At 39.4% G+C, this 22,516-nt stretch overlaps 2 protein-coding genes across 2 annotated transcripts in view; one reads left to right on the forward strand and one right to left on the reverse strand.

Moving 5' to 3' along the window:
* LOC135207213 (bifunctional purine biosynthesis protein ATIC-like) overlaps nt 1-22,516 on the forward strand; it is a 106,331-nt gene that overhangs the window by 36,185 nt on the left and 47,630 nt on the right. The window lies entirely within an intron of this gene.
* On the reverse strand, nt 210-21,450 carry LOC135207209 (bifunctional purine biosynthesis protein ATIC-like). The gene is given in 8 exon segments (XM_064238812.1): nt 210-361; nt 1,917-2,072; nt 13,595-13,755; nt 15,188-15,363; nt 18,741-18,837; nt 18,840-18,951; nt 19,591-19,740; nt 21,316-21,450. Coding segments are annotated over 7 exon segments (948 nt in total). The 5' UTR covers nt 19,705-19,740; nt 21,316-21,450; the 3' UTR covers nt 210-229.

Below are 22,516 nucleotides of genomic sequence, written 5' to 3' on the forward strand. Positions count from 1 at the left end.
GGGAGGATGGTTGAGAGGGGATGAAAAATTAAATGTCAAAAATGACATATATCAATTGTCTAATTCATAGTTTTCAAGATCGTCGAGATGAATAGTGACACTCCCAATGCCCTTTAAGTCCAGGTTCAGCCCCAATAGGAATGGAGGTGGTGAGTAGGGGTGAAATATCAATGTCAAAAATGCTGGGCAATATCAGTTGTCAGAGATTTTCCGGGCAGTGTCAGGTTGGTTAGCCAGTGGCACTATACGTAATCAAGAATAGGTACATTACCTGAAGTATGCAGTAACCTCCATTTTTCTTCTTCTTCAGTATCTCTAGGGCCTCTGGTGTGTAACCTGGAGCAATCACACCATCAGATACCTGAAAAAATATGTTTTCAATAATAAAATAGAACATACATTCAACTGAAGAGCTCCATTAAGATACATTCAAGACCTTATTTAACCAATGTAATTTAGATTCACTAACGTGAGAACTTCGAGATTACATACTACTTAGTATATATTTGAGCATAACCTTCCTCTATTATCTTGATCCTAATTCCCAATTACTCACACCTAATCAACTAATAACAAACTTGCACTAAAAAATAAACTTTATCATCCCTTAGCTACTGTTAATTTATTTGCCTGCAGCCCCATATTGACACCTTTTTAGCCTTTAAACAAGGTGAGGCAACCACAGTGTACACCTTTCACTCATAACCAGACCAACTGCTTTTGCACACCAGGTTAAATCTTGACATCCTTCCACTCAGTTGTTACAGCAGTACATCATCTCTTTTCTATTTCTAAGTGAAGATCTTTGATGATTCTAAACCTTTACCCACTGTTAACTGATAATAAGGGTTAAGGTACCCAAAGAATGGTGACCTGCCAATATTGTGACTAAAGGGGCACTAACTCACATTGGTTGTAATGAAAATCATCATCATATGCTGTTCTCAAAAGGTTGAGGCAATATATTGATAAACAGCTCTGGGATGAATAAGCAGGTTTTAAAGAAAGCAGGAGTTGCAAAAATCAAATGTGTGGAATGGAATTTAAAGTTACACAAAAGATTAAGTGCTGGGATCTATGGTGTCATTCAGCACTGAAAAGGTAATTGAGAGTATTAAGGTTTTAAAAGTGTAACAGGAAAACCTCACAGTTGCACTGTGATGCAATTGTTAGGGGAGAGGGTGGATAGTAAGATGGAACTAGGGGCCTGAAGGGACACTGCAAAGAACTTTAGATCAGTACAGCGCACTACGTGAGGTGCACTGGTGGCACTATCCCCTGTGGGGAAACCAGAAGGGTGTTACAGCATCTTGTGCACCAAAGTATAGGAATAAAAAATCCTCTTCTGATGGCTTTTGTTGAACATAAGGCAGTATTTAAATCACCCACGAATGAAGTAGATGCAGTGTTGGTGAGGTCTAGTCAAGTGGAATTTGCAGTAATTAGTAGGGTGCTTCAAGGGAAAGTTAATTCACCTTTGTTATTTTCTCTTCCCACAGATTTTATGATGGTAAAAGTGGAAAGAGGTGGAAGGAATTATTCAGATTGGAGTAACTTGAGAAACATGATTGACATCGAATATGCAGATGATGATGTTATAATCAGTTAACCACAAAATTTATAAACCTTACCAGAAGGCATCATATATCTAGAAAGACGAGATTTAAAATAAATCTAAGGAGGGGAGATGTAATAATGAGATAGTATGCACAAAAGGATGAAAACAAATATGCCCAAACATGACTGTCTTTCCATTTCCAACGAAGAGCACCAATAGGTCAAGAAATAGTTTAAAAATTTGTCCAAAAAGTTCCTAACTTTCTCCTCTAAGGACTTCCACAGTTAAGCTCATAAGACCTAAGTTCAAATATAACTTCTAAACATTGAACAGATTCTTTGCAGGTGATCCAACTTACCTCCCTAGATATGATCTTTGCTGTAAGGACATCACATTCATCAGACAATGCAACAAAGTCACCAAAAGATGACATCCGGTCTGCTCCTCTAGCACGGGCATAAGCTGCTGCAAGAGGAGTAAGTTCCCCAAGATCATCAACCATACAGACTTTAGCCTGAAAAATAGAAATATTTTTTCTGTTTTGATGCAATATACAAAGTTAATTTGAGCTTTAGTATAAAAATATATCTATGCCATGCAGAACTAAATCTTGACACATTTAAATTCATATTAAATACTCAACCTATTGATAACCATAAATAATTTTAAAAAGTAATATGTATCAGAAAAGATAAACATAAAATAAGAGAAAAGGCCCTTCCTGAACATTATGATATGACTTGCTGTTACTTGTTATTAAACACCTTTCAAAACATTTTATGACATTTGCTAGGATACCTGTCATATACACAGGTAAACGCAACTTCAATGAACCCCAATCTTAACATACCATAAGTCAACTACGTACCTGCAACTAATTGTAATATAATTGTCACAAAAAAAAGAAATTAAGTAACCCACTTCAATGACTGAAGGCTCAAAATTACTATATTAAAATCAGTAATAAATGTTATCACTCTTAACCTAAGAATAAGTAAAGAATATCTAAAATTATATGTATGTACATATATAAATTCTCTGTTAAAGGAAGCATTCACCAATTACATAGCTCAGTTGGCCTCTCCAGCCACTGAAGGGGTCAAAAAATCAAGTTGGTAGAAGCTTTCTTTCACAGAGGTAATTATGTTCTTATAGTTGTCAATTTTCTTTACCCATCGAAAGAAGTACTAAACAAGATCCTCTTTGAATCCTGTATCACTGCACTTAGTTACCTTCAACTCAAAATATGGAGGAGTAATGATAGTTTATATTTGACATCTCCAAAGGTTGTGAGTGAGAGAGAGAGAGAGAGAGAGAGAGAGAGAGAGAGAGAGAGAGAGAGAGAGAGAGAGAGAGAGAGAGAGAGAGAGAGAGAGATTGGTGGAAGAATGAATGGGAGTGGTTAAATGGTGGTCGGAAGCATGTCTGTTGTGGCGCTCTGTAGGAAGTCAGTGGAAGTCTGTTACGAGAGTCGTAAGGAGTGAGGCGTCTGGTGAAGTTAGTGTCGGTTTTGGCAGCAGTTATCCTTTGGTGTTTAGTTGTTTTGGTGTTATTTGATAGATTTTGGGGTTGTGAAGTTGTTGTGCGTGTGTCTGTCTGGTTGTGGTGAGGTTGAAGAGGTTTGTGGTGCATTTTCGGTGTCTGTGAGTGGTGGTTGGGGCAGTTGTTGGGGGTTTTTGGTGGTGTTGTGCTGGGGGAAGTCGTGTGGTTGTGTGTTCTTCCTGGCTGTTGGTGTTCGTCTGCAGTGATTTGTCGGGTTATTGAGTTTTTGTGGGGTTGTGGGTCTCGGGTGGTTGGTTTGCGTTTGGGTGTCGGCTAGCCTATAGCCTATATACAGTGGACAGCACAGCCTAGCCATAAGTATCAGAAGCAAGAGGTGAGTACCTGTTTGTGTTTTGTGTGTTTGGTATTTTATTGAACCAATTGTCCTGCAGGTTAAAGGTAACGTAAAGGGGAAAGTGTGAGTGTGGGAAATTTTGTTAGCTGGTACAATTAACGTAACTGTGGGGGGTTTACTTGTTTTTTGTGATCCCGCCACATTATTTTTTGGCGCCTGTTCGGGACTGCTGGTGTGGCAGCTGCAGGACGATTGGTCTAAGCTGGTGTGTATGAGTGGTGAGAAAGTTTGGGATGGAAGGATTGAGTGAGGTGGAGAGGCTGAAGGAGGAGTTGAGGTTGGAGAGGGAAGTAAGAGGACAATTGGAAGTGGATAATGAGAGGTTAAGGGAGGAGCTGAAGAGCGAGTTAGAGGAAATGAGAGGAATGCTAAGGAGTGCAAAAGTGGAAATGAAAGAAGAAGTGAAAGGAGCGGAAGAGAGAATGGTTGAGAAATGGACGAAAAATTCTTGGTGATGATGAATGCAGTGCAGGAGATGATGATGGGGTTCATGGGAGAGGGAGCTGTAGGAGGTAGGCCTACTAGGTCTTGTGATAGGCCAGAAGAGGTAAAGACAGTGGAAAAGCGAGTGGATGAAACTACGAGTGACGAAGGTGACTTGTTTGTGATAGATAAAGGAAAGAAGGGAAAGAGACAGGATAACGATAAACCTGAGGACAAGAATAAGAAGGGGACTGAGGAAAAAAAGACGACTAAGGGAAAGAAGGCTAGTAAGGATGACGGACAGGATGAGACTAGGACTGAATACATTGGGGGAAGAACTGAGAGTAATTTGGATAGCGGTGAGTGGAAACAGGTGGGTAGAAAGAAGGGTAAGAAGAGCGTAATCAGGAGCATGGATGTTAGTATGGAAGTCAATTCGCTGTATTCGGACGAGGTTAAGAGGGATCAGAATGGAAGTAGCGGAAGGGAGAGTGAGTGTGTGCAGGAAGTACGAAAGGCTGTATATATGAGAGAGAGACCTAGATGTGCACAATACGAGGAATATGGTAGTAGGGACATAGGGGATTTTTTTAAGGAATATGAGAGGTATTGTAAGGCAAAGTATGAGGATAACAAGAGAGTTTGGGCAAGAGAGTTTGGTAGCTTTTTGACGGGATTTTTGTTGAGTATGTATGGGGTAATGATGAGTGTGGGGAATGTGCCTTATGAGAGTGTGAAAGCCAGGATTGTGGAACAGGCAAAGAGGATAAAGAGTAGTGTTAGATATAGGAGAAAACATGGTTTTGATGAGGTAAGAATGAATGTTGGTGAGTCGTTGTCGACGTATGTGTGCAGGTTGGAAACATTAGCCAGGAAAAAGTTTGGGGATGAAGGGATAAATGAGTGTAAAGAGTTAGTGAGGAAGTTGTTGGCGACTGTGCCTGAGAGTGTGTATGAGTTTGTAAATCTGAAACGTAAGGAGAAAATGCGATGGACGAATGAAAGGTTGACGTGGAATGACATTTTTGAAATAGTAGAGGATTATGAGTTGGATAGGTGTATGAAAGAGAGTAGAAGTGTTAGTGTTAGGACTGAAGTGGCTGATGTTATACCAGAGTTTAAGAGCTATAGGGAGGTAGTTTTGGAAGGGCCAAGGCGAATGGCAGAGCGAGTGGTTGTAGGAGCTTTAGAACCAGTAACGTAAGTATGGTTAGCCCTTAGAGAGATCGGAGTGCAAGCGTTGGAAGAGTAGGGTCGTGAACGAGAGCAGCAGTGTTACAGATGTGGAAAGCTAGGGCACAGGAAGAATGAATGTCGGGGGGCGTTGGGAGCTTGCTTCGGGTGTGGGCAAACAGGGCATTTGGTAAGCAATTGTAAGAAAGATAGGGATATTAAGTGTTACAGGTGTGGGCAAGTAGGGCATATAGCAAGTGGATGTCGAGGTACTCGTGTGACTGAGGTTTGCGGTAATTGAGGGAAGAATGGGCATTATGCTAGGATGTGTAAGGAACAGCGGGCAAAATGTGTTGAATGTGGAATGGAAGGTCATGTGGCGAGTGTGTGTAGGCGAAAGAGGATGAGTCAGGTTGGGAGTTCGGGAAACTAGGTACAAAGGGGATTCAGTTGGGTGGGTCCTCTGGTGTGCGGTCAGTAAGAGTGATGCATGTGCGTGAAGGATTGTTGCATGAAAAAGGGTTTGGAGGAAGAGCTCATGAATGTGGGAGTGTAAAAGTGAGGTGAAAAGGGGTGTGTTTGGTTGCTTTGATTGATACTGGGTGCAGTGTCAGTGTTCTTTTTGAGAATGTATGTGACAAGTTGCGGAGTGAGTGTGAAATTAGGAAATGTAAAGGGGAGGTACGAGGAATAGGAAATTTAGGTATGCCTGTGGTGGGAATGTTGCGTGAAAATGTAGAAATCGAAGGGGTAGTGATGGATGAAGGTGACTTTTATGTGATCGAGGGAATGAGTGATAAGTATGATATGTTGTTAGGATACAGGTTCCTGAAGAAGTGTGGGATGGTGGTCCATCTGAGCAGGAATATGATTGAGTTGCATAGGAAGGGGAATGTACATGGAGAGTTGTACTTGGATACGGATGGAGGGGTAAGCAGTAAAATATGGAAGGGAGTGCCGTTGGTTGTGAAAGAGAGTGTAAAAGTGCCGCGAGAAGTCGGAGAAGTTGTTAGTGTGAAAGTTGCATGGCCAGATAGTCTTGGGATTGTCAAAGGTGACAAGTGTGCATATGTGGTTGAGGGTGTGGATGCGAACAAGTTGGTAAGAGCAAGCGTGCATGTGTACGACGGGATTTTGGATATGGAAAATCCTCAGGTTTTGGCCTCATTGCTTGAGTGTTAGGAAAAAGTGAGTGCGGGGTATACGTGAAGGTGATTGTATGGGGTTGTTGTATACGTTGGTGGATGTGGATGACGAAAGATATGTTAGGGTGCGGCGGGTGATGACAGGTAGCATGAAAGAAAGTGATGAGTGGAAGTATGATGAGTTGAGAGAAAGAATTGAGGTGGATGAAAATGTTGGTGATGACGAGGGAGCGGTTGATGCAGATGTTGTGGGATAGGCGGGGTGCATTGAGTCGGGGTGACGAGGATTTCAGGGGATCTAAGCTTCCAGAGTTCAAGATAGTTTTGAATGACGATACCCCCATATATCAGCGTCCCTGACACTTTTCTACGCCTATTGCTTGAGAGATTGAGGAACAGTGTGAGGAACTTGAGAGAGTGGGAGTGATCGAGAGGAGCGAGAGTGCTTGGAATAGTCCCATAGTCCCAGCACGTAAGACAGATGGGAGTTTGAGGATGTGTGTGGATTACAGGAAGGTGAATGAAGCGACTGTGAAGGAGCGATTCCCGATGAATGTGGTGTCTGATTGTGTGTTTAAGGGTAGGCTCCACTTTGGGGGGTGCCGATCGTAAAAAATATTTGCCAAAAATACACTAATCAAGACAGGGCTAATGAAATTTTCAGGCATTATTAGCACTATAATAATGCATATTCCCTGTGAGTTTTATCATCCTACAGGGAAAATTCATGATTTTATGAAAAAAAATGTGAAAAAACGGAAATTTCCGGCCCCTCGTACTGAAGGTTATTTGGTGATTGGTGAGAAACTACAGTCTTGAATAGAAATTCGGTCTGACAGAATGTTGGTATATCCACCTGGAACATGCACAAAAAAAATTATCAAAATAGAACAGTAAATAAGCACGTAATAACAAAAAAAAGAGCAACAACTTTGTAAGTTCAGCGAAAGCCCCGCCGAAATAGCAGACTATAGCTAGGAAGAAATATTCAGGAAAAATTCAAATCTCGATTTAGGGACAAAACCTTTTGAGAGTTTGTAGTTAATATGTCACTTGATAGCCTAAAACATCTAAAAATTATATTATTTAGGACAATCAAAGAAAAAACCACCCCCACCCTTTTTTTTTTTTTTTTTTTTTGGAGGTGGGTTTTCTTTGATTGTCCTAAATAATATAATTTTTAGATGTTTTAGGCTATCAAGTGACATAATAACTACAAACTCTCAAAAGGTTTTGTCCCTAAATCGAGATTTGAATTTTTCCTGAATATTTCTTCCTAGCTATAGTCTGCTATTTCGGCGGGGCTTTCGCTGAACTTACAAAGTTGTTGCTCTTTTTTTTGTTATTACGTGCTTATTTACTGTTCTATTTTGATAATTTTTTTTGTGCATGTTCCAGGTGGATATACCAACATTCTGTCAGACCGAATTTCTATTCAAGACTGTAGTTTCTCACCAATCACCAAATAACCTTCAGTACGAGGGGCCGGAAATTTCCGTTTTTTCACATTTTTTTTCATAAAATCATTAATTTTCCCTGTAGGATGATAACACTCACAGGGAATATGCATTATTATAGTGCTAATAATGCCTGAAAATTCATTAGCTTGTCTTGATTAGTGTATTTTTGGCAAATATTTTTTACGATCGGCACCCCCCAAAGTGGAGCCTACCCTTAAGATCCATGGGATGAGTGTGTTCACAAAATTGGATTTGGTAAGGGGCTATTACCAGATGCCTCTTGAGGAAGGGAGCAGGCATGTTACGGCTTTTTTGAGTGGTAGCTGCCACTATCAATTCAAGAGGTTAAGTTTTGGATTGGCTAATGCACCTGCTGCCTTCCAGAGGGCAATGAATGTAGTTTTGGCTGGTTTTGATAGAAGCAAGGTGACTGTGTTTATAGATGACGTTTTGATTGCAAGTGAGACTGTTGAGGAGAATGTGGAACTGCTTGAGAAGGTGTTAGAACGGTTGGGAGAGGTTGGAGTGAAAGTGAAGCTGGAGAAGTGTACGTGGTTGGCTGGGGAAGTGGAATTTCTTGGTCATAAGGTGAGTGCGAGTGGTGTAAGGAAGAGTGAAAAGTTTGTGGAAAAAGTAAAGGAGTTTCCATGTCCCCGGACCGTGCGGGAGTTAAAGGTTTTTTTGGGTTTTATTGAGTTCGGGAGGAAGTTTGTTAGGGATTGTTCGGGTATAGGGAAGCCGTTGACTGAAGAAAAATTGTACTAAGCTGAGGTGGGATGAGCGAATGGTGGGAGCATTTGAGAGATTGAAAGAGGAGGCTGCTAGGGACGTCACCTTGGCTTTTCCGGACTATAGTGAGGATGCCAGTAAGCTTGAGTTGTATGCTGATGCTATTAAGTTTAGTATGGGAGGATGCTTGGTGCAGATGCAAGAGGTGAATGGGGAGGGACAATTGAGAGTGATTGCGTATGTGAGTAAAGCTTTTAATAAAGCAGAGCTGAAGTATTCGGTGGTTGAGAAGGAGCTTGCGGCAATAAGGTTTTGTGTGAAAGCGTTGAAAGTGTTTTTGTATGGGGTAAAATTTGTCATAAGGACAGATCATCGGCCGTTAGTTTATATGATCAAGAAGGAAAGTGTGAATGCTAGGATTGCGAGGACAATTGAGGATTTGAGCGAGTTTGATTTTAGCTTAGAATATGTGCCGGGGAGTAAAAATGTGATTGCTGATACAATGTCTAGGATGCATGGTAAGGACAGTGGTGTTGTGAAAAGTGACTGGGATCCAAATATGGTACCTGAGGGGTTGGTTGTAAAAGAGAGGTTTGAAGGGAATGACAGTGTGTGTGAATGTTTGTTTTCAGCATTGAAAAGCTTGGAAGGTAAGGGTCTGGTTGAAGAGGTACCAGGTAGTGTGAATGAGTTGCGAATGAAGTTGATGAGTGATGTGCAGAAGGAAGTGGCATATGCGGAGGAACAAGGTGGGGAAGGAGAAATGTTACATGAATTGTTGTCAGCAGTAGCCGAGTTGTTTGGAATAAAAGTGTTGTTGTATTTTGGATGGGACAGACCGGTTGAGTATCGAGGAAGGGTGAGTACAGGTAATGAACGTGGGGTTTTGATGATTCAGTGTGGGGAACGTGGTTGTAATTGGTTGGTTACAAATAGGGACTGAAGGGGATCTGAGTCAGAATTGTGGAAATGGGGAATTAACTGCGGATGAATGTGATGAGGAGGATTGTGATGTGGATAACCAAGTGGACGTGGTAGTGAATGTGTGTATGCATGGGACTCAAGGGAAAATGGTGAAGTTTGTCCAAGTAATAGTGAGTACTGTAGTTTGGTTGACACAGGGGCACAAGTTTCCTTGGTGAGTGGGTCAGTGGTGAGTGAACTTGAGAGATGTGATTGGGAAGTGAAAAGGCAGTCTACAAGTGTGAGAATACATGGGTTAGGACTAGGAAGTGTTTTAGTATGAGAAGAGATACGGTTAAAGGTTAGGTTGGGAAATCTTGAAGTAATGCATAACTTTATAGTTATAGGAGAAAATGATATGCCATCTTGCTTTTTAATAGGGATAGATTTTTTGAGGATCCACGATATAGACGTAGATATAGGAAATGGAATTCTTAGAAAGGGGGGCAGACAAGTAGTTAGGATTCAAGATGGTAATGTATTTGTACCAAACTCTGTGGGGGTAATTGATATTGCTGGAAGTGAGAATGATTTGTTGAGTGAGGAGGAGATTGAGGAAATGCAAGATAAGTGCTTGGAGATAAGTATGTTGCGGCAGTGTGTCTTGGGGGGGGTACGTGTGGAAGACTGGCCATGTGAGTTGGATGTATATAAGAGGGTTGCTAAACGTTTTGTGGTGTGCAAAAACATAGTGTACTTTTTGCATCAGGAAGGGGTGTATGACAGGGAAGTGTATGTGCCAGTGTTTTCTGTTGAGTCAGCTGTGAGTACGTGTTTGTTTGTGCATGATCGGTTTGGGCATATAGGGAAAAATAAGTTGTGGGAATGCATGAGAAAGAGATAGTATGCTCCTGGGTTGAATAAGATTTGTGTGGATGTGGCTGTCACGTGTGAAGACTGTCAGAGGGGAAAGTATCAGTGTGTGCATGCAAGTCCACCTGTGTTGCGGTTGCAGATGAAAGAGCCATTTGAAATGCTTGTGATTGATTGTGTTTCTTTGCCTAGGACTGCGAGAGGACACGTGGGGATGATTGTGATAGTGGATCACATGAGTAAATTTGCCTGTGGTCCCAGCAAAGATACAAGAGGAGTGGAAACGGTTGCACGAATGGTGGGTCAAGTGATGTTGCCCATGTGTGTGTGTAAGCCGGCAAAAATGTTGAGTGATAATGGACCTGAGTTTGTGGGATGGGAATCTGAAGAAATGTTGAAGGAATGGGGTATTGTGCATGTGTATTCTACTCCGTATATGCCCAGTGCGAATGGGTTGGCTGAAAGGACTGTTAGGACGACGACAGAGAATTTGCAAATGATGAGTAAGGGCGACAAGGATTGGGATATGTATGTAGGACGTGCAGTGGTATATAAACGCCACACTGCAGAAGAGTATAGGTATGTCTCCTTGTAAATATGTGTTGAATTTTGAAAGGATTGTCAGACCGCGGTTGGGTCTGTCAGAAGGTGATCTGGATTTGTGGAAGAGAGCAAGTGAAAGGTTTGAGAGTTTTAAGATTGGGGATAAGGTGTTGAAAGAGGTGATTGAGATGGGAAGAATGAATGTGAATAAAGTATGGGAGAAGTTTGAAGGGCCTTTCGAGATTCTGGAAGTGGGACCGAGTGGATTGAGTTATGTTTTGGGAAAATTGCGAGTAGGTGGGGGAATGGATGAGGTTAGGGCACACCATAACCAGCTCCGTAAGTGGAGGGAAGTACCACAGTATGTTTCGGGAGAATGAAATGAGTGAGTGGTTGAGGGTGAATAAGTATGAGCCGACTGTCAGTGAACAAATTGGTCTGGGAGATCGACAGTTGGTGTTGGTTGAGTATGGAAGAAAACAGAAGTGTGTGGAGAGAGGAAGTGGAAGGAAAAAGCGTGAACGGCATGGTAAAGGGGTTGGTGGTAGGGTGCAAACGGTTGATAAAGTGTGTGCTACGGATGACTTTGGGGGAATGAATGATACTTGTAGTGTATGTGGGTTTGAGTTGACAGGGACAAATAAGACTTCAGTGAGAAGGAAACTGAGTAGTGAGGAGGTAGTTGATAGGATGGATAAGTCTTTGAAGGAGTTTGACAGAAGTATGGATGAGCTGAGTGGTTTGGTGGCCGAAATAGGGGAGATGTTGGAACCAGAGTTAGAAGACATTGGTGAAGTAGTGAATGGAATTTGGGAGGATGGTAGTGAGAGAGATAATGGGAGTTTGAAAGAAAATGGTTTGGAAGAAGTGAATGGTGATGTAACTGAAAGAGTGTATGATGGTCCTCAAATAAGATCCAGGGGGCCTGCATCTGAGCATCCTTGGGTGTTGCGAAAGGCAATTTAGTGTGGATGCTGTGAGTCTAAGGAGATGTTGTCAAATGTAATGGGGGAGGTAATATGGAGGAGTAATGATAGTTTATATTTGACATCATCTCCAAAGGTTTTGTGAGAGAGAGATTGGTGGAAGAATGAATGGGAGTGGTTAAATGGTGGTCGGAAGCATGTCTGTTGTGGCGCTCTGTAGGAAGTCTGTTACGAGAGTCGTTACTCGTAAGGAGTGAGGCGTCTGGTGAAGTTAGTGTCTGTTTTGGCAGCAGTTATCCTTTGGTGTTTAGTTGTTTTGGTGTTATTTGATAGATGTTGGGTTGTGAAGTTGTTGTGCGTTGTGTCTGTCTAGTTTTGGTGAGGTTGAAGAGGTTTTGTGGTGCAATATTCGGTGTCTTGAGGGGTGTTTCCAGTTTTTTTTTGTTTGGTGGGAGTGTTGGTTTGGGGGTTTGTTGTGCTGGGGTAAGTCGTGTGGTTGTCGTGTTCTTCAGGCTGTTGTGTTCGTCTGCAGTGATTTGTCGGGTATTATTGAGTTTTTGTGGGGTTGTGGGTCTCGGGTGGTTGGTTTGTGTTTGGTTGTCGGCGGTGGTTGTGTGTCGGCTAGCCTATAGCCTATATCCAGTGGACAGCACAGCTTAGCCATAAGTATCAGAAGCCAGAGGTGAATACCTGTTTGTGTTTTGTGTGTTTGGTATTTTATTGAACCAATTGTCCTGCAGGTTAAAGGTAACGCAAAGGGGAAAGTGTGAGTGTGGGAAATTTTGTTAGCTGGTATGATTAAGGTAACTGTGGGGGGTTTACTTGTTTTTTGTGATCTCGCCACAAAAACTTACCAGATATACATCTCATGCAATTTAATAACTACTAAAATGAGAAGGTGCATTTCTTACTAATTATTGTGCTCTTAACAAGTGGTACAGAATAATTTCTTGTAACTTAACTAAGTGGTATAATTTCTTGTAACTTTAACAATTTGCCACAGCACATGAATAATATTAATGATTACCAAAACTACAGTATTACTGGATATACAAGAGATAAAACAGAGTAGAATAGGCTAAAATTTTCTGGTATCAAGATATCGTACTTCATGGATCTCCATGGATCCTGAAGTGCTTAGAAAAGTTGTCTTGTATAAATATGTAATGATTTTCCATTTTCTTCAGCTTTACTGATTAGATAATTAAAGGTACCAGTAACTTGCATAAAGAAAAAGTTTGGCTCTCATAAAAAGAGATGTGTCAATATACTCACTGTTAAAACTAATACCAATATGTACTTATTCTAGGTGAATGGCCAAAGTTAAACTCTAATTACTGATAACATTGTATTGACAATTGCACATTGTCAGATATGGCAAGATTTAAAAACACGACAAAACAGTAAGGATAAATATATTCAGTGCAAACGGTAAGCTAGCCTCATTCAACAGATTGAGTAATTGCTTAGTTTCATATGTTGAAACATGATTTATTATCATTACATTAAGGCAATTAAAAATAATGACAACATGAAATCACTCTGAGAATTATGCTCTTATGAATGGCCACTATACTTTCTTGAAATAATAATAGATTTCATGACTGCAAATATATCATGGTGACATAATCCAGTATATTAGCTTCAAAACCTAAAGGTTATGTTAGTATAAAATGTAGTCAAGTGAATTTTATTTTTTTTACTGTTCGAGTTAATAGAGCATCAAATTACCTTACTAATATTTTATAGGTGTACAGTATGTACTTGAAATTAAAGACATATGGTCAGAACTTCCATGACTGTCATATATTTGTCACTGAATGACCTCTATAATATGTACTATGCAATTAACAGTAATTTTCATAAATTTGACGCAAGAGGCCTTGGGGAATGCATCTCTAGGATAGATAAAAAAAATTAATGTTAAAATGTTTAAAATTAATGAATAAAAATTGGGACTTTACCTCAGTACTGTCAAGTGCAACACCAACTGCAGCTCCAGCAGGCGAGACATGCTTAAAAGAAGCGGCTGCTTCCATACTAAGTGCTGCTCGAAGTTCATGAACTAACTGCCAACCATTCAAAGCATCACAGAGGTTGATGAAGCCTGGGGATCCATTCACCACTGGCAATAGAACAAAAGAATTAGCCAGTTCAAAAGGCAAGTTGATATTACTACATGTATTGAACATTTTAAAAATTGATAATGAAAGCACTCAAACTTTCACTGTAGCACAGAATCTGAAGAAATCAAGAATAAATTCCAACTTTGAAAGAAGTATTCTAGTATCCAACATCAGAGCTCTTTAGACAATTCAAATTCCAAAAATTCTAAAATGGGTATACTACTTCCAAGGGCCTTGTAAATGAAAGCAGTACAGTAATGGAAAAGAAATGCTTAAGACATGTAGTACAAACTACAGTGTATAAAAAAAGTTATTACTAGTCAAGCATGCACACACGCACACACACACAAAAACATAAAACATAAGTACTACTGGGGAGACGAGACATGCGAGCCTACTCAACAATATTACGTTTCTGAAGTACTAGTGATTTAACTACTACACGGGATTAGAAGCTCATTCCATAATTTTGTCACAGTTGCAATAAACCTGCTAGAAAACTGTTGGGTACTGAATCTCATAAAAGAAAAGGGAGGAGTTGGAATTAATTGCTTTCTTGTAGTACTTATGTACTATGTAGTGGAAGAAGTGGTCTCGGATCTGATTGTAGAAGTGACCTTAACTTCTACCTAAAAACCTGGCAATAGCCTACACTGAAAAACAACTTTAGCACCGTATGACAATATATATTTACTACCAAGTATGATTACAGAAAGTATAAACGATGTGTTGCTGGCAACTCCTAGTCATGGTAGGGTTGCAGTAGTGTAGGAAAAGAAAAGATTATCTAGACAGTCCTTGTAAGTGGGAAACCCAAGGTGGTTTCCTGGGTGGAAAGGAATCCAACGGGCAGTTTTATGATCAAGAGCATGTAATATGGGTGGTTAATAGTGGAGTCAGCAACACTGAGGGTGAAGCATTGTATGGTGTTGGCAGATGTACATAACCTTTTTAAAGAGCAAAACAGGTTGCCGAAGTTAACAACCATTCTATGAGTGATAAGGATTTATGAAAAATTTAGCTCAAATCATATAATATATTAGTAAAATGAAATGGGCGAGAGGGAGGGAAGCTATGTTTCTTGTCCACCACTCGGTTATATGTTGATTCAAGGAAGCATAACAGACTTGTAAATGTTTTCAAGTAATGTCAGATTTCCCAAGGGATAAAAAGTGCGAAAAAGTGAGAGACGACTAAAACATGACATCCATATCACTACCAAATGTTAAAAGTTTTTCTGTCTACAACTGAATTGTTTTCCCTAATTTAGTACAGCTTAAAAGTTAGTTTAAATATATACATGGTTCTTTTGGGATATACACACTATAAGACCACTTTTAACCACAATTTATCATCATTACAGTTGTTTTAAAAGTGATATATACATGACAAGAAAATCTCAAGGCAAAAATATGTTAGAATTCATCTAACCTGTTAATGGTAGTTTTTCTCCAGTAGTGAATATCTGTGCTGGTTTCTGGTGGGGATTCATGCCATATCGAAGAGGAAGTTGACTTACACCCTTTGAAAAGGTTTTCCTGAAGTAGTCACTAATTGCATCATCATACATAGCTGTGTGAGTGAAGGCCTTGAGTGCAAGTTTCTGCCTGTTCGAATTAAACATTCTCCTTAGTACCATACAAAGAAAATCCAAGAGTAAACACAAAGGAAATTAAATATAAATCAGTAAGTTATACAGAAACACAGGGATATGAGCACTTAATGTCCTGGAATTGCAAAAGAGGCACATACAGCATTACTAATAACTTCATTCACACCAAACCCACTGGTACTCATCATGTAAAATGTATTCCTCACGAATCCTAATCACTTCAAACCCAATTCCTAGTGCCATAGTCTGCTGGCCTCAAAAGATCCTAAGTTTCTAGCATCTAAAAGTTAGTTTTGGGTCAAACATGTTGGTAACAAAACTTTCTGTTACCTATACTTTTCGGCAGATTGTTTCTCTAGAATTTAATTTAATTTGCATTTATTCACATTTAACTCGCCGCTTTTTTCTGATAGTTTGCAAGAAGAAATTTGGTGAAATTTCCTCAAGCATTTCACAGCCATTTTGCTGCTATCCCGGATTCTGCCAAGGAAAATAGTACATTTGTAAATGTTATTGAATGCTCTAGGGAAGCCATTTTGATCCTATCCGGATTCTGCGAGGAAAATAGTAAATTTGTAAAATGTATTGAATGCTCTAGGGAAGCCATTTTGCTGCTATCCCGGATTATGCCAAGGAAAAATAGTACATTTTGTAAATGTTATTGAATTTTTAAGGCTCTATGGGAAGCCATTTTGCTCTATCCCGGATTCTGCCAAGGAAAAATAGTACATTTGTAAATGTTATTGAATGCTCTAGGGAAGCCATTTTGCTCCTATCCCGGATTCTGCCGAGGAAAATAGTACATTTGTAAATGTTATTGAATGCTCTAGGGAAGCCATTTTGCTGCTATCCCGGATTCTGCCAAGGGAAATAGTACATATGTAAATGTTATTGAATGCTCTAGGGAAGGAAAAACTGCAGTTTTGTTATATTCTTGCCAGTGGTAAGTGATAATAAATCAAAAGAAAAATATCTATGAGCAACACATTAAACAGATCAGATTTAAAGCAGAACAATTCAGATAATTTTTTTCTAACATCCATTGGTTGGCAAAATTAGTACATACTGTTTGTTTTGATACACCCGGCTTAGACATTATAGCCAAATGACCTTGTAGGCCCCAACCTTGTAAGCCACATACTATATATATAACCAACCTATTTCTGGTTTCTAATAATGGACTGCTTCAGTTATATGGAAGGTGTTAAAACAGTTCAGGTTTCTTATCTTCTTGTCTTACTTTTCTTCTGAATTGGTCCCCTTCCTGTTTGGCTGCCAGTGGAATTAATTCCTCAACACAACGTTCCCCGATATTCCTGGAGTACTGTATGAACTGTCACCACCTTCAAGATAGCAGATTGTTTTCAGTTACCAATACGCCTATCGTGGTTGTGTTATAACCAAGTCTCGTTTGGACCAGCAAAAAGCCTAACTTTATTCCATGAAAATTGTGAAGGAGATAACATTTCACATTGTTACTTCAGCCAAGCGCAAGCAATTCATCCCATGGTCCTTCACAGTAGTGAAAGTCTGCCTTCTTCCCAAGTCAGCTTGAAGACATTGCTGGGGGAGTGACAGGATGTAGCAGCACTTGATAGTCAAGCCCTACACAGCCTCACAATAACAAGCTCTTTCAAGTAGAGGAACTGGGGATAAGGCAATGGCATTAGGCTTGCTAATGAATTGATCACAGATCTCTGGTACTGTAAAGACAATGTCTTTACGATATTTTATATTTATCTGTACAATTTGCCACTTGCAACTTATATTATTTTATGTAGAATTATCTGGCCTTTCTGCCAATGTAAATATCATGTATATGCACAGGCTACATCTGCATTTATCCCTAAGTATGTGTATGCAAAGAAACAAATTGTCGATCTCTGCGCATGGACCTCTGTCGCCCTGACTCGGGTACTACATGTCCACCCGCACCTGTCAGTGTTTACCCCACTCTCAGGCAATAAAGCTTTACGGGCTGCTCGGTGAGCAAGAGCCCGTGCTGACACAGGTCAGCTTAATAAAAAACAACACAGTAAAACATCAGTACCCAGATACCTGTCTAATCTCTTTCCTCACAACTGGTGACCCCAGAGTGACTGTAACACAGAAGTTTTAGCGCTGTCATTAACGGACTCACTACGGCCGCTTACCTTCAAAGAAACCTTTAACAGAACCACACGGTGCCACAGTCTAGGTCTCTGAAAGCTCCTTTCGAACGGTTTTGGCTCTCGCCATTAATGAGACACTTCGACCACACTCAGTCATTAACGGAACCACATGGTGACTAGTCTTGACTGATGAACCTGACACCATTAACAGACTAAATACGGCACTTTTGCGTTTTGGTATGCGAGACAAGTTACGAGGACGGGTACCTGGGTGCTGATCAGCCAACACACGGACTTTGCCTAAATCGGGGGACGCCAGATTCCTACTGACTATCATCGACCAATCCACTGGGAACTCACCAATAAGTGAGGAGATTAGAGGCATCACAAAGAAAAGGTAATAAAAATGTAAATATCAAAGAGGCAGTGCTCGAGGAGAGAAGCCACAGTTAGGAGAGATTCATTGTTTCTTCACATAATCCAAAACCTGAGATAAACCTAAGAACAATGTGTAAAACATATCCAAGGTAAACGATCCTCTGAAGAAAGATCATGAAGTTCTAGAGCAATGATTGCGCTGCACCAGCTTGGCCTAAGCGTTGTTTTTAAAGGAACGTATACTTGCCTTGTAATGTTGGCAAACAACTCTCTAAAAAGGACAGCGGCAGTAACTCATTTTTATTTTTGTGGTATAGAAGGAAGCCTGGACATTTATGATATCAAGAGATGCCATAAGAACATACTCCAAAAAACCATTAAATAATGCTCATAGTATGAACCATTTAATTTTCCAGAAAAAAAAATTGCTACCCACAAAAGTTTTTGCACGATAAATGAATGAAAATAGTTTTGAAGGTTTAACAAAATGAAAAAGGCAGTGGTTACCTACACATTCACAGACAGCCTATGCTGAGGGAAAGTGAGTACATGATACACATGAAGTGTCTAAAGGAAATTGTCTAACAAGTAAAAATCCCAAATTTACATCAGCATTCATAAGAATGTGAATGAATGCGAGGAAGTACCAAACCACAAATAAGGGGGATGACACAGATAAATGCCAAAAACTGAAGCGAGTGAAAATCCCTGACGTGGGTTACTGCATGCATGGAGAAAAATGATCAACACCCTAACTTTCCTCCACTAGAATCAAGGAAAGACATTTCACATTACTTCTTCATCCAAGAAGAAGTAACTCTAATAAGGGGAACTCTCACGTGTGGCAAATAAATATTAATACAAACAAACAACTGAAACTCACCTGGTATTCAAAGAGGTGTCTCCATTTTTCAGTTCCCTAAGGACAAGAGAATAGTCATCTGGGTCACACAGAACAGTCACACGAGAATGGTTTTTGCTGCTGCCCTGAGGAGCGTTACTCCTCCAATGTCTATATTCTCTACAGCTTCATTAACAGACACATCTTCACGACTGACAGTTTTCACAAATGGGTATAAATTGCAGACTACCACCTGTGAAAATACGTAAAGCATTTTTATATTCATATGGTGTCACTGCAAGGCTAATTAGTGTAAAAATATAAATGACCAATCTTCAATATCAAGCAGTTCAACTTAAGGGAAAATTCCAACAATAAAATCTTGAAAAATTGCAAGGCTCCCTCCAACACAAAAATTTACAGCTACTAGTACTATAAAACTCAGAAAGAAAATCACAAAATAAAACAGCCCTAGGATTTGCCCACATGACAAATCCAGGTACACTTCTAGAAAACAATTAATCTCAAACACTCTTCAGCTTTTCTTACTAGGTTCAAACTTGTACATTTTGATTTGATGTTCAAATTCATACATTTGAACGAGAGAGAGAGAGATATTCATTATTGATGAATATACGTATATGGAGCAAGGATGACAATTGAACTGTACATTAAACCTGGAGCTTATAGTACAGTGAAGAAACCATGACAGACTGAGAAATTCTTTTTCACACTAATGCCCAGATCAAGAAAAATAGTTTTGGGCCCTGAAGTTCTACAGAGTACAAAAAAAAAGAAAGAAAAAAAAGTGCTTGGGCTCTGTTAAGTCCCATGTGTACTACATAATAGAAAAACTATGTAAAAACTTATATAAAATACATATATAACCTACCTGGATCATATCTATTTTTCTCGCCGAAAGGTCGGCGAGATCTGAAGGCGTATCTCTTGCCAAAATTCCTCCATGGATGGTTGGGTGCAGTGTCTTGACCCGGCCCCCCAGCATCTCTGCTGCCCCTGTCACTTCCGCTACATCTGATACCTAGTACAAGGGAGATCCACAGAATGACTAAGACGAGTTTATTGCTACTAAACTCAATATAGAAATACTAGACATTAAAAAGAATGACAAAGGGTCAAACTTGACTTATCCCTAATGTTTACCATTTTACAATATTTTTAATACCATAAAATTCAGGGAAAGTTTGTCAAAGCAATGGACTACAGTATGAATGACTATACAGTATATATGACTATAGTAGATTTAGTACATCAGCCGTGCATCTGATGTCTAAGCCAGTCCCTTATGATGCTCCTGATTGGTTACATCTTTCAAAAGTATCCCTCAGGAGAGGTGGAACATAAATCCTGCCTATGTGAACTCTCTCGAGAGACTGTGAGAGTATACAGCCCTGTGATTGGCTTATCAACAGCTAATCAGGAGCGTTGTAAGGGACGGGCTAGACATCAGATGCATGGTTGGTGTGAATCTACTATAGTAGCGTCCTTTTAATTCCTAGACAGCTTTACCAGTTATCCACTGCTTATTCGTATGAAATCATGCACTTACTTACAAGTGCTGAAATTTAAATGTGTGAATGAAACCCAGTGCTACTAATGCATCAGAAATAACAAATGAGATAAGATCAACAGAAACCATATCTGGAGTCAACAGATACAAAAGAATGGAAGGCGAGACTTTTTTTAAAGTTTGAATACAAAATTGAAGTGATACTATCAATAGTCCTAATAGATTTAAGTTCATGTGATCGGTATTTTTATGAAAGATACAGAAAATTCAATTTTCCAATTAAAAACACAACTGGAATAAGTCTTTTCACGAGTTCGAAAAGCTCTGAAAAAACCTGCACATTTAATATAAAAATTGTTATAGCGAAAGAGGAGCATTAGTTTCGAGATAGTTTTAAAACTACAGAAAACGATTTAACAAAACCACATCAAAACAAAGTCAAAACAGTTTCATTACATAGCACTCAATTGTAATAGTAAAATATTGTTTTACGCAACTGCAGACCTAATCGATTCCCAAAAGAGAGAACTTACGAGACTGGAATTCTCGCGACATAACCTAAACTTGAAGAGATCAAGTTCTGCAAAAACTATCAATGACCGAAAAACTTAGCCAATAAGATGCTTGTCGAGATAATCTTTAAGATGAAGAGGTTAAAAAAAACTGATGACAAGTACATAATCCATCAATATGTTTTATTCACTTTCCACTTTACCTAGAGAATGACATCCAAAAGAATCATATATATATGACCATCAAATCCTAAAGTGATTATAAATTATTCCATTTAAATGTAATTAATTCCAGAGAAAAGGTGAATTCGACATTGATGGATTATTTGCGGCTTTCTGTCACCAACTACCACGAATCACGTTAGTAAAAATACTACCAGGGTACAAATTAAATAACAAAAACCTGTATCTCAAATAAGTCAGAAATGCTTCAATAACAAACTATCACGCATCACTGAAGTAAAAACACTACCAGGGTACAAATGAAAATAATTTAAAACTAGAAAAAAACAATATATCTCAAAATAGAGTCAGAAATGTTTCAATAACAAAATACATTCGTTTCTCTTTTTACCTGGAGTCCCACATCCCTCAGTTTGGTTGCTGTACCACCAGAAGCCACCAGAGAGAGCCCAGCAGCTGCTAGTCCTTTAGCCAGTTCTGTTAAGCCCGTCTTATCAGACACACTCAGCACAGCTAAAAATAAATAAATAAGAAAAACAGAATATGAAGGGAAATTTAGTCATTTATTATCACAAACAAGTTTCTTTTTTAAAACTCGTAGCTTTACCTAAATCTTGAAAGTAGCAATACCTGACCAGAAAAAAAAAAAAAGCCAGTCTTTGGAGCCGCACACTAAACAAATACTGTACTGGTTTCGGGATGGAATGTATTACCATCTATCTCTGTGTGGACTACGTATAGAGTTTAGCCCATAGTGTGTGTATCACTGGAGTGGCGATCTCCCTGCCTAACGTGTGACTTCGAGCGGCCATACTGAAAGGTCTCGGTCCAGCTCATGGTACTATACTTTATTACTTTTTTTATTACTACTATTATTTTTATTTGTTTACTGTTATTATATTATTATCTTACTATTGGTATATTAAAGTGTTGCTGGTTATATTATTTTATAATAATAATTATTATTATTATTACTGGACACAATTTCGCAGAGAAAAAATTGCCTTACAACAACAGGTTGGCCTAAGCACTCCAACCATTATGGTCAAGGCCTAAGCATGCTGCTCCTGGATCTAAGCATGTTTTTTTTCCTTCTGTCCATCCGGCTGTGGTGTATGCGTATGGTAACTCTGCGTCCCGGGCTTTAGATAGTTACATTCAGCTTACATTTAACAATAATAATAATATCCTATTTCGAATATTAACGGTGTAATTAACATACAGTAATTTATTAAAACACTTTTAAGCTGCAAATGTACACCCAGATATCCTTTTATTTACCTAAAACTTACACATAGCGTAACTATTTAAAGCCCGGGACGCAGTGTTACCACGCGAAAACACCACAGGCGGATGGACAGATGGAAAAAACAGAGTATAGTAATTCAATTATATTAAATGAAAGTGACCCGCCCGATAGGAGGATTGGGTTAATAGTAAGGCCATTAAAATAACCAGCATAGGCAAAAAAGAGGAACAACAGTTGCCTTGTTTCAGTTTGGTGTAAAAAACATTCTGAATACTACTTATTTCTGGTATGCTTTACGTTAATCACCACCACGATTTTTGCTTCATATTCTTCCCACTTCCCA

Source organism: Macrobrachium nipponense, chromosome 32 (assembly GCF_015104395.2).
Source record: "Macrobrachium nipponense isolate FS-2020 chromosome 32, ASM1510439v2, whole genome shotgun sequence".
Taxonomy (NCBI): domain Eukaryota; kingdom Metazoa; phylum Arthropoda; class Malacostraca; order Decapoda; family Palaemonidae; genus Macrobrachium; species Macrobrachium nipponense.